The 15,604-nt window shown below is 42.7% G+C and overlaps 1 protein-coding gene across 2 annotated transcripts in view; it reads left to right on the top strand.

Annotated features, from left to right (window-relative positions):
• The window catches only part of LOC117234618 (cell adhesion molecule 3-like), a 41,583-nt gene extending 29,708 nt beyond the window's left edge, over positions 1–11,875 (top strand). Inside the window, exons 4-7 of one of the 2 annotated variants that reach the window (XM_033496013.1) lie at positions 1,608–1,673; positions 1,977–2,110; positions 5,208–5,514; positions 9,486–11,875. In XM_033496013.1, coding sequence (XP_033351904.1) covers positions 1,608–1,673; positions 1,977–2,110; positions 5,208–5,514; positions 9,486–9,574 — 596 coding nt within the window. In that variant the 3' untranslated portion in view covers positions 9,575–11,875. The remainder of the gene's footprint in view (positions 1–1,607; positions 1,674–1,976; positions 2,111–5,207; positions 5,515–9,485) is intronic. The other variant, XM_033496014.1, reaches the window with a different exon arrangement.
• The last annotated feature ends 3,729 nt before the right edge of the window (positions 11,876–15,604 follow it).

Raw genomic sequence — 15,604 nt, 5'->3', positions numbered from 1 at the left:
TCCCTGGCAGAATAACAAAAAAGAAAAAAGAAAAAAAAGCATACAGGAGGAAAAAGAAAGGGAAAGAGAAAAAAAAAGAGCTCGAGAGGCTCTCGCAAATCACGAAAACGATACGAAACAAAGAAGGGTAGGATAAGGGGGCTGAAAAAGAAGAGAGTCACGGGATCCGTATGCTTAAACGGTGCCGTTATATCCGCGGATGGAAAAACGAAACACGCGAATCTTCTCAGATCCGGCTACGTATATGTATGTTCGTGTCTATAGTTATATACAGGGCAGCCTAGGATTTAACAGTTAAACTTTGTGCGATACGTATCCGTCGCTCTTACGCCACTATCGTGAAAAATATAAAAATTCACGATTCAACGTGAAATTATCGGATGAATCAGGCTTGCTGCATAATCGTTACATTATCGTACTGTGTTTGCCGCAACAATCGTCTCTTTAATCTACGTAATTAACCCCTTAACCTACGATTTACGTTCGAGAATTTTGGGCCGAAAACCTAAACAAGCTACTATACAGGGTGGTTGGTAACTGGTGGTACAATCACAAAGGGGGTGATTCTACGCGAAAAAAGAAGTCGAAAATATAGAATAAAAATTTTTCGTTCGAGGCTTTGTTTCCGAGAAAATCGACCTTGAATTTAGGCTCGGTACGCGTGCACTTTATCGCGTCTCGTTATAACGGGTCTCACTGTAGATCGTTGTCTCGATTGACGTTATTTTTTTAATTTTGTAAATTTTTAAATTTTTATTCTATATTTTCGACTTCTTTTTTCGCGTAGAATCACCCCCTTTCCGCTTGTACCACCAGTTACCAACCACCCTGTATATCATATTTGGCCCGATCATCGTACTACGAGCTATTCCCGCAATATTTACGTTTGGTCCGATCGACTGCGAGCTATGCCCGTAATATTTACGTTTGGCTCGATCATCGTACTACGGGCTATGCCCGTAGCTGTAGGTTAAAGGGTTAAGAACGAGAAAGACGCTCGATCGTTGTTGGATGCGAAAACGAAAATTTATACACACGCGACTTTCGTATAAAAGGTCCGACACATCCCACGAATATAACCAAGCGCGCGATATCGTACAAACATCTAAGCTTTTATATTAGAAAATTAATTACAATATAAAATGATCTTCTCTGTACGACCTACTCCTCTTACGTACTACTTTTTGTTCGGTTACCCTAATAGAACGCACCGACCAAGTTTGCCTACGTTAAATCCCCTAAGCTAACGATATAAACTGCCTGCTAGAACCATTTCCTCCGGTAACTAGAACGATAATTGAAAAATTTTGTTTCGCGTCTTTATACCGGTTCTTTCAACGAGGTATACCTCTGTTCGTTATATTACAATTTACCAGGCCCCTGTATAACGGTGCACACACGTTCGCACGTTCACGTGCGTCGGTGTAGAGACGAAACGAAAGGTACGAGACGCATCTCGCTTCGAAAACACTTGCGCGGAAACATTTGGCACGGTGAATTCTCTGTAAGGGGAGATCGGCACGATGCCGTCTCTCTTACGAATGCATTATTCCGATATCGAAACGCGAGCCCGAATTGCCAGGCATAAAAGAAGAATTTTTCATCAGGCATGCAGGCTGTTGGTGCGTTGGCGAAAACACACGGTCGAATCTATCGGCTCGATCTGTGCACACGTGAGTACACTGGTTGGTTGGTTGGTTGGTTGGTTGGTTGGTGCATCCGGGAATCTTGAAAAGTCACCTCCCCGCCACCGCCCCTGCAACCAAACCACCCGACGTCCTATCTGTATGCATATATTTGTTATATATATATATATATATATATATATATATATATATATATATATATATGTATGTACATACGTGCACGTGTGTATGTACACACACGTAGGAAACGGTCGAACGTCAAAGCGGTGTTTCGAACATGCTTCGCATACTTCCGGGACCCGTGTGTACCTGACGTCTCTTGTTCCGCAGAATTACCCTCTCAAGGGCCGTCGATACACGGGTTAAGGAGGAAATACCGGATCGACGATATGCTACGTTTGAACTGCACATCCGGACGGAGTAAACCCGCGGCCAATCTCACCTGGTACATCAACGATCGACAAGTACGGTTTGCTATATGAAATCGCGAATAGCGGCTACAAATTCCTAGCCTCCTATCACCGATGTCTTCCCATACCTCCTCGTATCGTATTCCGTTCTCTCGTTCTCTGGCTCCTGTAAGACGTAACCAAGCAGCCACCGCCCCCACCCCCCTGCCCCGTTTCGCGTTACAACCCCTTTCCGCCGTTGCGAACGCTTCGAGACTGTGCATTACGCGGCGGATGCATTGGCTAGGAAACAGTTAGCGGATCGCGTCTGAGATTTTAGAGTTAATTGTTATGGCGGTCGAGGAACTACGGTTGCGCAGTTTGATGGATTTAATCCATTAAGGGGCTGCGATCAAATCGCGGCAACGCTTCGCTCTTGCGTTCTTTTTCCATCAATTTATAACGCGCCTCTGTACCTTTGGATATCGCGGCTACAAAAGAGAATCCAGAGATATTTTTTCCCATGCGATCTGTTCCGCGTAGATTCTACGGTTTTTGCGAAATGTAACGAAATTTCCGAGGTATTTGCGATACGGTGACCCGACGCTTTCAACGATACTCGCGGTTATCGATTTGTCCGCGGACTCGTTTCTGCAGATTTTGGAAGATACTCGTTTCGAGATTATTTGATTCTATGAAAGTTCTAGATTATAATATCGTCTTGACGCGTTCCTCCACCGAGTTTCCAGTTATACACCGCGATACTCGTACACAGCGAGGTATTGATTGCGCTAAATCCGTGGCTCAGCTTCCCGGCTTTTATCATCCATCGAAATAGAACAGAATTGAATTAAAATGTCGAAATAGATGTACGCCGTGGAGAGAAGACAACAGGAGTTACGGTCGCTCCGATCGTTTCGTCGCGTCTTTCGATACGCGCAAGACGTCGAATACTACGTGGTTTCGTTCTCAATTTCATTCGTTCTATCTTGATGCGAAGCGAAATTGAGTGGAGAAATTGAATTAGACGGGCTTGGATCGAAATTCCTAGTACAAATGAGATCGGGCAGCTACTACTTACGATAGAATTGCCACGGAGAATTATAAAATTGCACCTGCGAGCATCATTTTCGAAAATTCAATGTCAACCTGAATCGAAAATTTGTCAAATACACTCGATTACTTCTTTGCCATTGCTTACTTTCTTTGCATTATTCTATATAGACGATAACGAATCGAAAATGTAAAATGCAATCTTTCCTCTTCGAGGTTCGTTTTCGCGACAGTTCAATTTGAAATTTGTTGATTCTTCTTGTTATTCTCGAGCTTCGTTTTATTCCAAGCCCTAAATAATACGGCGTCCCGCCCTAATTTCGTTTGTAGCCAACTATTTTTTATTATTCGTCGTATCGAGTTCAGGACGGTTCGCCGACCGTGCTCCGTAATTTTTGTTCGGATGTGTCCCACGCTGTCCCGTGTCACCTCGAAGCTTTATCATTTTTTTTTGCGGCGAAGAACGGCCAAGTTTATTCAGCTGATCAAATTCTAGACGGTTTTTAAATACACAGCCTCGTGCGTGCAATCTGTCGTTGGATCCAATTTCTAAATTGTCGCGTTTCAAACGTCGTCCGCTCTTCCACGTCTCAAACATCGATACGTTTTACTCTTTAATTACGTCACGTTGAAAGATCGAAGACTCGAATTATATTTTCGGGAAGTCTGTTCTGGAGAAACGTCTGTTGTTTCATCAGGATGCGAAATATTTCGCGAAATACCGCATTTCGGACATTTTTGTCCGAGATGAATACGCATATTGCGATCGGAACGAGGCTCGGAAATTTGATTTCGCGATGAAATGTTACCTAACGAAACCTCGTCGCGTGTTTTTCTCCTGTCTGTTCCTTCAATAAAATGACATATTACGGAAAAAGCAACGTTGCAACGTTATGACGAAAAATAAGGGAGAAAAATAGAAGAGAGAAGAAAAAGTAATCGAAGTTTCTTGGACGTGTAATGACGGCGTTATCAAAACACGGTCCTGTCGAATCGGTTGTCTATCAATTCGGTGCTACGTGCGTGCCCGGCGATAAAATCGCATTGTTGCTCGAAATACCGATACTTTTGACGTGCACCCTCCTCTTTATCAGCAGTTTGGAGTGACAGAAAGCCGCTGCGCTTGTCTTCTGCTCTTACGCGACACCGTACACCCTTTTAAAAATCATATTATTCTTCAAAGAAAATATCTGCAGCGGAAGTAGCGAATTTTCGAAAAATCAATTCGTGATTTTCCGTGAAAATTCCGCAGATTTACAACGGTACATTTTTAATAGTTTGAACGATTCTCTCGTTGTAAAATATTACGATAAAAGCCTGTCTGTTACTGTACCGTTCGTTTAGACTTTTCCGCCAGTTTTACATTTTACTCGCCGATGGTTCTAAATTGATCTGTCCTTAAACGGATTCAATGTTCATTAATATTCCATTGTAAAGTTTTCGTTGAAACATTGGAAATTGATGGTCGAAAGCAGATATCGCAACATAAATTTAAATTAATTTAACGCCTGATAAAATTGCAGAATAATTAACGGTATATCGAGCACCTCGTGCACTCGATAGACAATCCCAGTCTAACGATGAATGTCGTCGTCTAAGAAGTACGCCGAACAAAGTATCGCTTCAAACTTGATAGAATTTTCGAATAATTAACGAAATACCAAGCACCCGATATATAGACAGTTTCGACTACAAAATCGGACGTTGTGGTTGAAGAGATTCGTCGGCGAATCGATCGTTTGAATTTTTCGATTTTTCTGAAAATTCCCTCGGGAGGATCCTTGATTTCCGATACTATAGGTAATGAGACCTTTAATAGCCATTAAATACCAACATTTTACGGTCCCAGCATATCAGGTTCGCAAACTATCGTCGGTCGAAGACCACAAAGGGTCCAAGTAGCCCTAAACGTCGTAGAAACCTTGTTATCGGAAACGCTCGAAGCGATTAGCAAATTCCTCGATCGCGGCCAATTAATCGGGCTGAAATTTGTCCTTAAATCGATACGACGACGTTCGGATTAATTATCGGCAAGTGGAAAGCCGAACGGGAGCCAGAGAATTTTCAGGAACGTGGCAGGCCACCTGTTTAACCTGTTCGTACAAATTGTCACACGCAGCCGCTGAAGTCGCACGTCCGCACGTACAGTCCCTTGGACACGAACGAGTCCGAGTGGCACATTTCACAGATCGGCCTTCAGTTCCTCGTTACGCACGACCATTTCGCGGGGGGCAAGCTGAAAATACGATGCAGCGCCTCCATATACGACATTTACTGGCAGAGCACCGAGGTCAGCACCGAGGAGGACAAACCGAGGCTGATACACTACGAACCAGCGGCGACCATCGTCGGTATCAACTACCTGCAGCCGCCACCCAACTTCCAGACCGGCCAGAAGAAACCCGATGGACACGTTGGAGTCAAAGGTAAAACAAATCTTTGCACTTTCATTTGCTGAACTGTTGGATTGGCAGCCGAGTGACTGCAGATTTTGTCACTAGGTGGTAGTTGCCGATCCAATGTTAACTCTCCTACGCTTTTTCGGTCATTTTCCATAGAATTCGTTAAGTTTGAGAAACACGAGAAACGATTGTGATTATTCGTCATTTGAGAATTATCGTTATATCGAACCCTCGAGAAGCATTTCTATGACGTTCGCTTGCAACTTCGTAATTAGCAGTCGAATTTATAAGACGAATTTACCGCTACTTCGTTTATGTTTGCTACGATTGAGAAGTATCAGCGTCTGCCACGTCTGTACGTTAATATGTAAATGTAGAAGCAAGTTCGCGCTTTATAATTTTCTATAGTACGATGTCCTATGAAACGATCGTACGAGCGATCGTTGGAAATTGTAGAAAGAGATTCAGCCTTCCTCGATCGCAGTCTCTGATAAGTAAAAATCCGATAAATTCTCTTCTGGAACGAAACGTTTCGTGAATTTTTATCATTAACTTGACACTTCAACTTTCGAAAGGAAAGAAGAAAGTAAGATCGAAAGGCAGAAAATTCCAGGATCGCAACAGGATGAAAGAGCGTTCTTGCGAAGGGAGGAGAAGGGTTGCTTAAGTCGTATAATAGGCTTAGCGAGTTCTTAGATCTTTTGGGGTGTTTACAAGCAGGGAGGCTTCATGGAAAGCATTCCACCCGTCGTTGATTGAACTTTTTGATAGCGATACTGTCGAGGGTTTGGTTTACCGTTGCAGACCGTGGGATTGCCGTCTTCTCTTTCAAACTTTCGGTCTTCATTGGTTATTTCCAGAGAATTTGTCGGGCTGAAATAACGATGTTTGATAAACGTTAAAGATTAGTATTCCGGAGAATCTGAAACCGTTGGGATTAAAACGCGACGATAAGTTTCCGGGATAGCGAAATTTCCAAACTTTCCGATAAATATCTGAAAGACGAGGAAAAGGGGAGATTGCGAATTTTGAAACAAAGACGATTTATTCTTCGGGAATAAAAGTCACGCTTTATCTACGACAGCCAAGTATCTTCGTTAGAAAAATCGTCGTGTTCGATATGGCTGCTCGAGATGGTGGTTTCCATTCTAATCCAATTAAATCAACGAATATTCATTTTTCCTATTATCATCGCCAGAAACATCGCCACATTTTACGTAGCTTCCGTATATACGCTTCCAATATTTAATTAGCAAAACCACTTACTTAAATCGCGCAATCACCGCCGTAGGCTTATAACGTTAACGAATTCGAACCGTGTCACTTCTATACGAAGATTAAAAAATAAAGAAAAATCCATTAGAAGAGCGCGTCATCGATCGCGCGCAAAAACTGCAAAGCATCACAGGCAAGTTCGAAATTTGCAGTAGCATTTCAATCCGTGTGCCTCGTTTACGACGACTCTGCCGAACGAAAGACGTCCGTTTTACGGATTAACGAGTTACGAAGCCGGTTTGGACCGATTAAATCGAGCGACTGACATGTCTGCTATTTTTTCCTTTCGTTTCTCCCATTGAGCCGTGAACGGACTGTGCACGACGGCCGAGCATCCGGTTGTTTGTCCACATCGTGGTCCGGGATAATCTGACCGGTCGAATTATCCTGGTTAACGTCAAATAGCTCGGCACGCCATCAAATAATTCGTTTCACGCCAGCTAATCCGAGGCTGCGGCGAAGATAATTCCCGACGTATTCAGGATTATTTGCTGCGGCTTTGGATTATTTGGCGTCAAGTGAGCCGCACTTCAGCGGCGCGCCGCGCTGCTCTCGAAAATGACAACGACGAAACAACGACGACGAAACAACGACGACGATCGCTATAGCGACGAACGACGGCGAAAAACAAGAATGGAAATAAATAAGCGAAAGGACGCGGTATAGGTTTTCTCGGTGCACCGGAGAAGCGTTGTATAATAAGCCGTGTGCCAGTCGCAATTCGATCGAAATCATCTCGTTGGAGGAAAAAAAAACGCACGGTCGAATTCATTGATCGTGGTTTGTAAAAAAAACTTCGTTTTGTTATTTGAGTTAGCCGGTTTGCCTCGTTATAGAAGTGGCTCTTCTAGTTTCCATCAGCAGCAGCAGCAGCAGCAGCAGCAGAGTCCCTCTTTCGTTTCATCCATCCTTTCTCTGTATTCGTTTCTCCGCCGGATCGTGGCAAAGCAAGTTACCTGATAAACGAAATATTTGCTCGTTAGATGGCGTATCGATCGCGATTCCACCGATGATATCCATTCGCCTTTTTCCCTCGATGGAGCCGCTGGATAGTCAGATTTGCGGACGAATTAACCGCGCGCCCATTGCGCGTAATTGCCACGATAAATAAACGTTAATTTATAATATACACGAGCGAAGCCGCCCGAGTGTTTGTAACAAAGTGTAACTATAATACGATATAATAGTGAACGGGACGATTATTAACGATAATTAATGGCAGCATATGGCATCCACGGCGACCACGTTACTTTATTTAGCCTGCGGTCGATGTTTGCGCGATTTACGTATAGTTAGGAACGCGTTCAGCTTTAAATTTACTAAATTAACCATCGGGCACAAACGAGCATTGTAAAAGGTGGTAATACCAGCGATTAACCGGCGTCGTAATTAAGCGTCGTTTATGCGGATAGAATTGGTGATAAAGGGGGCGAGCAGGGGATGACAGACGAGACCAGGAGAAAAGAGACAGAGTCGCGTTACCGTCACGGTTCGCTCGCGGTTCGTTCAAATGTTATTCGAGGCCTTGAAGCGTGACTGCAGCGATCCAGGCTGGTTAATTCACTCGCAGAGCATTGAATAATATTTGATCGAAGCCCGTGACTGGATCGGGACTGCCAGTGTAAATCAAGTCACCATGGTTAGGGGTTAATTAGTGGGTCGAGAAAGTGCAGCCTAGCGATCGAGCGTCGACAGGCCAAAAATCGTTTCTCTTCTATCTATGTTATTTATCGTTTTGCCATCGCGTACAAGCGTCGAGACGGACCAGACAGAGACAGAGAGAGAGAGAGAGAGGGAGAGAAATTTTTGTTCATTCGCAGTAGCGCGTAGGAAATCCGTCATCCATCATCGTTCGAAAGCCTCGATCGAAATTCTATGACCTACATCCGGAGGCGGCTGTTAAAGCATAAGCGTACCCTCAATTTGATTTTTTTTCTTTCTGCAGGCGTTATTATGCTCGGAAGCGCCGTTTTATTACTTTCAATTCCCGGTGCTCAGCACCTACATCGCTGACTACACAGCCATGTATTAGCACGTAGAATGGCGCGTATTAATTCGGAAAGTTTCGCGCCTCGACGCAAGGGGATCCCCGTAGTCGCGCTCCCCTTCTCCTCGCTCTTTGTTCTCTCTGAAAAAAAAAAAAGAGCTGCCCTATGGAGAACGCCGATGATCGGTAATTCGATCCATTAGCGACGATTCCAACCTGAACAATGTTCGTAAACGCGGATCGTGAGCGTCGATAAATTCCATTCGTTCGACGATCTAAGAAATTCGTAACTTCCGCTTCCACCAAGTAATTTGCTTTCGTCGCGTTCTCCGATTACTCCGTTCATTTTCCAAACGATCGGAAAAGCGTTCTGCTCGATCGTTAATTACGGAGAAGCATTCGTCGGTTCAAAGTACAACGTTACCGTATGGCGGAAACACTCGTGCGTAGCATGGTCGAATACGCAATTTAGCCTGTTACCGCGTTGGTCTCTGGTCCGGGGCAAAAATTCATAATATTCTCTGTTCAAACATCGTCGAAAACGTAATCTCAGCCTGGTCGAAACTCCGCTTAACCCGTTTCGTACGTCTAAAAGGCAAAATGGAAGCGGTGGGTACAAATTCATTTATTCGTCCACCGCGTTGCGGGCGAACGATCGCCGCGAGCACGCGACCGATCGCAGCAACGAACGCAGAACTTTGAGTGCAGCAGCCTGTGTATTCTCTGTTTTCAGTTCTCGGCTCGTCCAGGTCGGAGATGCGGCTGCCGTCGGCGCGGCTGGTCCTGGGACTGTTCGCGTTCCTTTTGATCGCCATTCGTTAACCGTACCGCATTCAACTACGCGCGCTTTGGAGCTGTTTATATAAATCGACGTGCTTGTAAGAAAGTCCAGGCCGCTTTGTGTCGCGCGATGGTCGTCCTCCGGCGACGCACGTGCCGCGTCACGCCCTTTTCTGGACCACGGTGAGAGAGAAAGGAAGAGGAGAGGAACGCGGCCGAAGATCGAAGGAAAACGAGACGAAACGAGTTATTAGGAAGCTATTCGATGCTGGATAAGTCGGTTGGATCGAGCTGAAAAAACGAAGGAGCAGCGAGAAAGGCAAAGCAGAAGCAGGAGGCAATGGACAGGGGAAATTCGCCGGTGAATCGCGGAGAACTGGATACAGCTGTATCGCGGCATCTTAATTTTCTCTACGATGATGGCGATCGACGAACCGACTTCTCGCGAAAACAGGTACATCCGTGATCGGCCAAAAATCGGAGAAGAAACGGCCAACGTCCGAGGAATATTTCATTATTAGACACTATGCATTTCCTTTCTCTTTGGCAGAAATCGTGTGTTCGCAATGTGTAGTACACCATTTACGGTGGCATCGTTTCCAAGATAAAAATGACACTTTTCTTTTTCATACTTTTATAAAGCCCTACAATGGACTAAACTCGTAGCGTGGATGTATATATATATATATATATATATATATATATATATATATATATATATATATATATACATGTATATTCTATATAATATATATATGTGTGTGTGTATAATCTGTCTGTATATCCGTCTCTCACTGCCATTATTCATTGCCTCTAATTCTCTTCTTCTTTTAACTCTGTCTTTCCACCCGTGCGTCGATTTCAATTTTGAAAGAAACAAAGCGGTTCCATCACGTCACGCGATTCACCTAAACGAGCAAGAAGAACGAAACAAAATATGGAAATGCGTAAGAAACAGCGAGCGAGTAGATGTACCTGATGAATCGGATATTCGACGAGTCACTTTGCGTTGCTACTGTTATCGTGTCTGATATTCTTGTAATCGAGAGGACGATGAACGAAACCGAAGAGAAAAGATGGTGCTCTTCCCGCGCGAATTGTTCGCCGTCGTGAAAAGCTCTCTCGTGCGGGGAAAATAGGCGGCAACGGAGAAAACAAAAGGGCAGGACGAAAGAGGAGAAAAAAATAGAAAAAAAAAACAAGCCAAACAAACGAGGAAGAAAAGGACATTGGCGAAAGAAAAGTTTATCCGTTTACGGTTGGAAAAGAGAAAAAATTTGGTCGTTTGTTATCCCTACGCTTTTCTGTTCTATCCGCGTGCACACCGTGTAATTCCATCGGCAGAAGGTTATTACGTATTCGGTTTATTAAATTAATAGCCATTTACCGTTCGATTTAATGCGTTTCCCTCCGATACATTTGTCAACCGCGTGTGACACGCCTTCGTACGTAACGAACAACAAAAGCGATTTACACAGTCACGTTCTGTTTACAATGAATATCGAGCTTACTGTTCTCCCCCGTCTGCTTCCGGTTTCGAACGTTGTTTCCTGTTGCTCACGCCGGTGCATCGTTCGCCTCGAATCGGTACGCGCACAAATTCCACGTCTTGCGACTCGCGTCGCTCCAACAATTATTTATTTATTTTTTTATTTGTCGTTTCGCAATAACGGACGAGGCATGACGATCGAGCATGAAAGAATTAGAGAGAAAGGACGAGAAAAGGAAAAGGAAAGAAAGAAGCGATACGAGGAATATCGTATATATATGTATATGTATATGTATATGTATATTATGTATTAACGAGCGATGTGTGCTAGTATTAGTTACGAATTATCGATTAAGGATCGCAACGACTGAATAATACTCTACATGATTTTCTAATTGTAATAAGTATTTTTGAAACCGTCATCGTTTCTACGTAGCTAACGCGAGCGAGCGTTCGATAGGGAACGTGTTTCATTCGGAGAATTAGCCAAAGAGAACAAATAAAAACGAATAGACGAGGACGAAGAAACGAGAAGGAGAGAAAGAAAAACGCACGAGAGCGGTGTAATTGATATTTTCGAACGAGATATTATGCGTCTAATAGAAAGAAGAAAGAATAAAATAAGTGTAAAGTGTCAGGGAGAGAGAGAGAGAGAGAGAGAGAGAGAAAGAGAGTGAGAGAGAGAGAGAGAGAGAGAATCTCGCGTGCACGCAGCATAGTTTCACGATTCTTTGTGTAATAGAGACGATGTTAGCGGAATTTTTGCCAATTTTTTGGTATCGATGCTCGTTATGTTCCTCAGCTTGTCACGATACGAAAGAATATTTATGATAATAATAACGATATGACCACAACATCGTATTTCATTTCATTTCATTCAAAAGCTCACCGTCATTTTCGTTCTTCCTCGCTATTACTTTTCATTTTACCATCCATCGTCTTTAATTCGTATCATTGCGAAGCACTATGTAAGAAGAAAGCAAAAAGGATATCGAAATACAGAGTAACATCGTACTCCTGTTAAAAATATAAATCCTACTCCCTTTCGCTGTTCGACTTCTCGCAAGAAATCGGTCGTCTCTTTAAAAATCGCAGCGAGGGGACACCTTGCGAGAGAGGGGGGCGGAGGTAAAAAGGAAAAGTAGCTTACTCAGAGTCTCTCAATACCACTTAACCTCCTTTTTTAAATCCCTGTTTTATTCGCCACGATATAACGTAATTCCTAATGGCCGTTCATGAAAATTCAGCATAAAACGGACCAAATATTCCAGCGCACGAATTATCCACGGCTTTACGTATTAGCACGGATAAGAGGCAATTTCGAGAAGCGATTTTTTTTTTCATCAACGATATCCGTGTTCCTGCCATTGAAACAACCCCTTAACGAATCGGCCGATTTTTCACCAAAGTCGATCCGAACGCTACCGGTTAACAAACGTTATTTTATCAAACGCTCGCCGATCGAATCGTGTTTCGTTGGCATTATTACTCCATTTGTTTCCGCGTCACAGGCAATAATGCTGATGAAATAATTCAATTACCCGTTTTGCATGCGATACGATCATCATGGCGGTGCGCGTGCAACACGGCCCCGCTCTACTCCTAACTTTCACCCCTATTAATCTTCGAAGATGCGCTATTCACCACCGACTAATCCGTTTATTCTTTTAAATCCGAAATCCGATATCTCGTTCGAAAGGCCACGCTCTGCCGCGTCACGCTTTTACTTACACGAGAGGCTTAAACGCTTGTTGTGTTTTGTACTTTTGTTTTCTTTTTTTTTTTTTTTTCGATCGTCCGCCTCCCTAAAAAACCAGCGCTGGATGATATTCGTTCTGTCTACTGGAGAATTCGTATTTTTCTTTTTTTTTTTTTTTTTTTGTTTGGATTTCCCTTTTTCTTCTTCTCTTTTGAAAAACGAAGAAGATGAGCGATCGTCGACGGATTACGGATTTTTGTTTCTCTCTTTACGAGTAGAATCAAAGAAACGGAATCTACGTGGAAATTTGCATACTTATTTAGAATACCGGCGCCACCTGTTAGATATCTTGCGTATTTAATGATTCGCTTTGATTCATACGCATGATCTATCCGTTCCTCTGATCCTACGTATTATCCTACGTATTATCCTAAATCTTAACGTCACACAGGTTAATTCGGTCTAAAGCGTTGAACGCGAAACTGTCGATAACAACGAGTCTTCTAAAATTAAATTAATTTCAAACGTAGAAAGCTAACGGGACAAGCGTTGATCCTTCCGATAAATAGAATGTCCTGTTTTGAATTATTAGCGATCTCCTCGGAAACTTTAAGCATTTTTCTGTTCTTTTCTGATCCAGTTTCCATGAAGTACGAATTTTCTATTGATTCGGATGTTTACAGTTTCAAGAAGTTCACCCACCACCGAGGTAAATATCAGCGTGTATTTAATTCGATGAAACTAAAGATATTTCAACTCTTGTTTTTGGTATCGTATCGACTCGTGGAAGTTACGCAAGACGAATATTGTCCCACTCTGCGCAACTTTGCCGGCGATAAACAACTCCTTAATGATAAAAACTGTCTGCGGATAATTTATAGAAAGGAAACGAATTCTGTTCGCGTTACTACGGTTCGTCCAATTTCAACGAGTGGATCTTATAATATAATGTTTCAATGAAATGCAAAAAGATGAAACGAACATTTTTGTCCGTCTAGACGTCCAGTACACACTGTACTGTTCGAGAACTACAAATCAATCGTTAGCAAACCTAGGAATAATTTACAATTCTCGGTCAAAATTTTGATTACTGATTCGTCGTTTCTGATATTTTTGGCATTTTTTTAACCATCGAAACGCATCGATACGGTGGACTTTATCTTGATTTCAATTGGCGTTTCTTGATGGGCATAATCGCCACTATTGTACATTTGTATTCGCAATAAACGATCGTGCGATATTGTGGCATGCGTTTGAAACTACATATGTAGCAATCAATGGATGAATAAACAGTATTCAAAGTTTCTCGTTCAGTAGCTGTAACGCAAAATCTATTCGATAATTGCTATCGGGATGTATTGTAATATGCACGGTATTTGTTTTGAAATAAAAATCGATTCTGGATATCTATCTTCGACAACGTCAATTTTCCCATTTTGTCGGGGATTACATTTTCTCATTTACTAACGTATCTGTCCCGTTCGAAAGATTAATAAAGAACAGTGTTAACATCTCTATGCTTTGAAAAATATGTATGGCTCTTTTTCATTAAATCAACGTTAAATCGTTTTCCTGTTTAATTCGCGGAGGGAAATTGTACAAAATATGTTTAAGCAGTTTATAGATTCCAATTCGTAAAGCATCGATGCGAAACCACCGATAAAACATCCAGACGTCTATATTTCGCTACATTCAGCAAATAAGCAACGGTAACGACCATTTTCTCGCGGTAACTCTAACTCGGACATTAAGAGATTTCAATATTTTACCTAAAAGAAAGAGAAATAGTCACGAATCTCCGAGTACTCGAAACATTTTGTAACTTGAAAACCATTCGAACCCATACAAAACCCAGAATATCAAGAAAACAAACTTTCGATTAGAACGACATATATTTTCTCGTCTCTTTCCAATTCTCTATTTCCTCTCGTTTGACCACAAAACAGTATACCATACAGTGACCACAGACATTATTTGCATAGCATTGTATGTATCGTAACATCGACGCGCTAATTAATCCGGACCAGCTATATTTTTCATATCGTTTAGTCGTACTTTCGTACGAATAGAAAAGTTACATACTGTGACGATAAAATGTAAGATCTGATAAAAAAAAAAAAAGAAAAAGCTTAAACGAGAAATAAAGATATGTAAACAAGGTATACCCGTAGCTGAAATTCCCAGACATTCAAGTTCCAAGATATAAATCCACTAATCTTGTTCGATTAAACTCTATTTCCGCTTGGTCAATGTATCCGCGATCGAAGCGAGGGTAATATCCTAATCGGCTGGCCACGGCACGCAACTAATCAAACGTATTTTTAGTTGTTCCGCCAGACGTTCCGATTTTACAATCAAATTAACCGTTAATGGAACATATCATCGAGCGCGTACGAGTCGATGGGAATTGGCGAGCACATAATACAGGTCCATGCGCCCGTTGCCTAAAGGGCAATCGATGCTATTTCTCTGTATACGTGACGTTATATGTACACGCGAACGCACTATAGCCGACAAGCAAACCAGAGACTATCTGTATGTAGAGAGAAACACGCGCGCATATACACACGGATAGTCGCAAGCTTCGGTTGCCTGGAGACGGGAAACACGGTGGGCGGAGGAGCACGGCGAAAGACAGAAATTGGGCTACAGTCATGGTTCCATTTGGACGGCACGCGGATTACGCGCAGGAAGTTTTCATCGTGCCTCGATGATTAACAACGCGATATTTATCGAGATTCCGTGCTTTGTATCTCTTTTGTTTTCTATCGCTCGTCAAGGATGATACAGCCAGCGCATACGAGCGGCGATGCGTTCTTCTCGCGATTGAACCGTGTAGTGCGTCATAACCTCTGCGTAGTCGCGAATGTTCGCGTCGAATCCA

Source organism: Bombus vosnesenskii, unplaced genomic scaffold, assembly GCF_011952255.1.
Source record: "Bombus vosnesenskii isolate JDL3184/JDL3185 unplaced genomic scaffold, Bvos_JDL3184-5_v1.1 scf7180000013305, whole genome shotgun sequence".
In the NCBI taxonomy this organism is placed as follows: domain Eukaryota; kingdom Metazoa; phylum Arthropoda; class Insecta; order Hymenoptera; family Apidae; genus Bombus; species Bombus vosnesenskii.
This window is presented reverse-complemented; position numbering and strand designations above follow the sequence as displayed.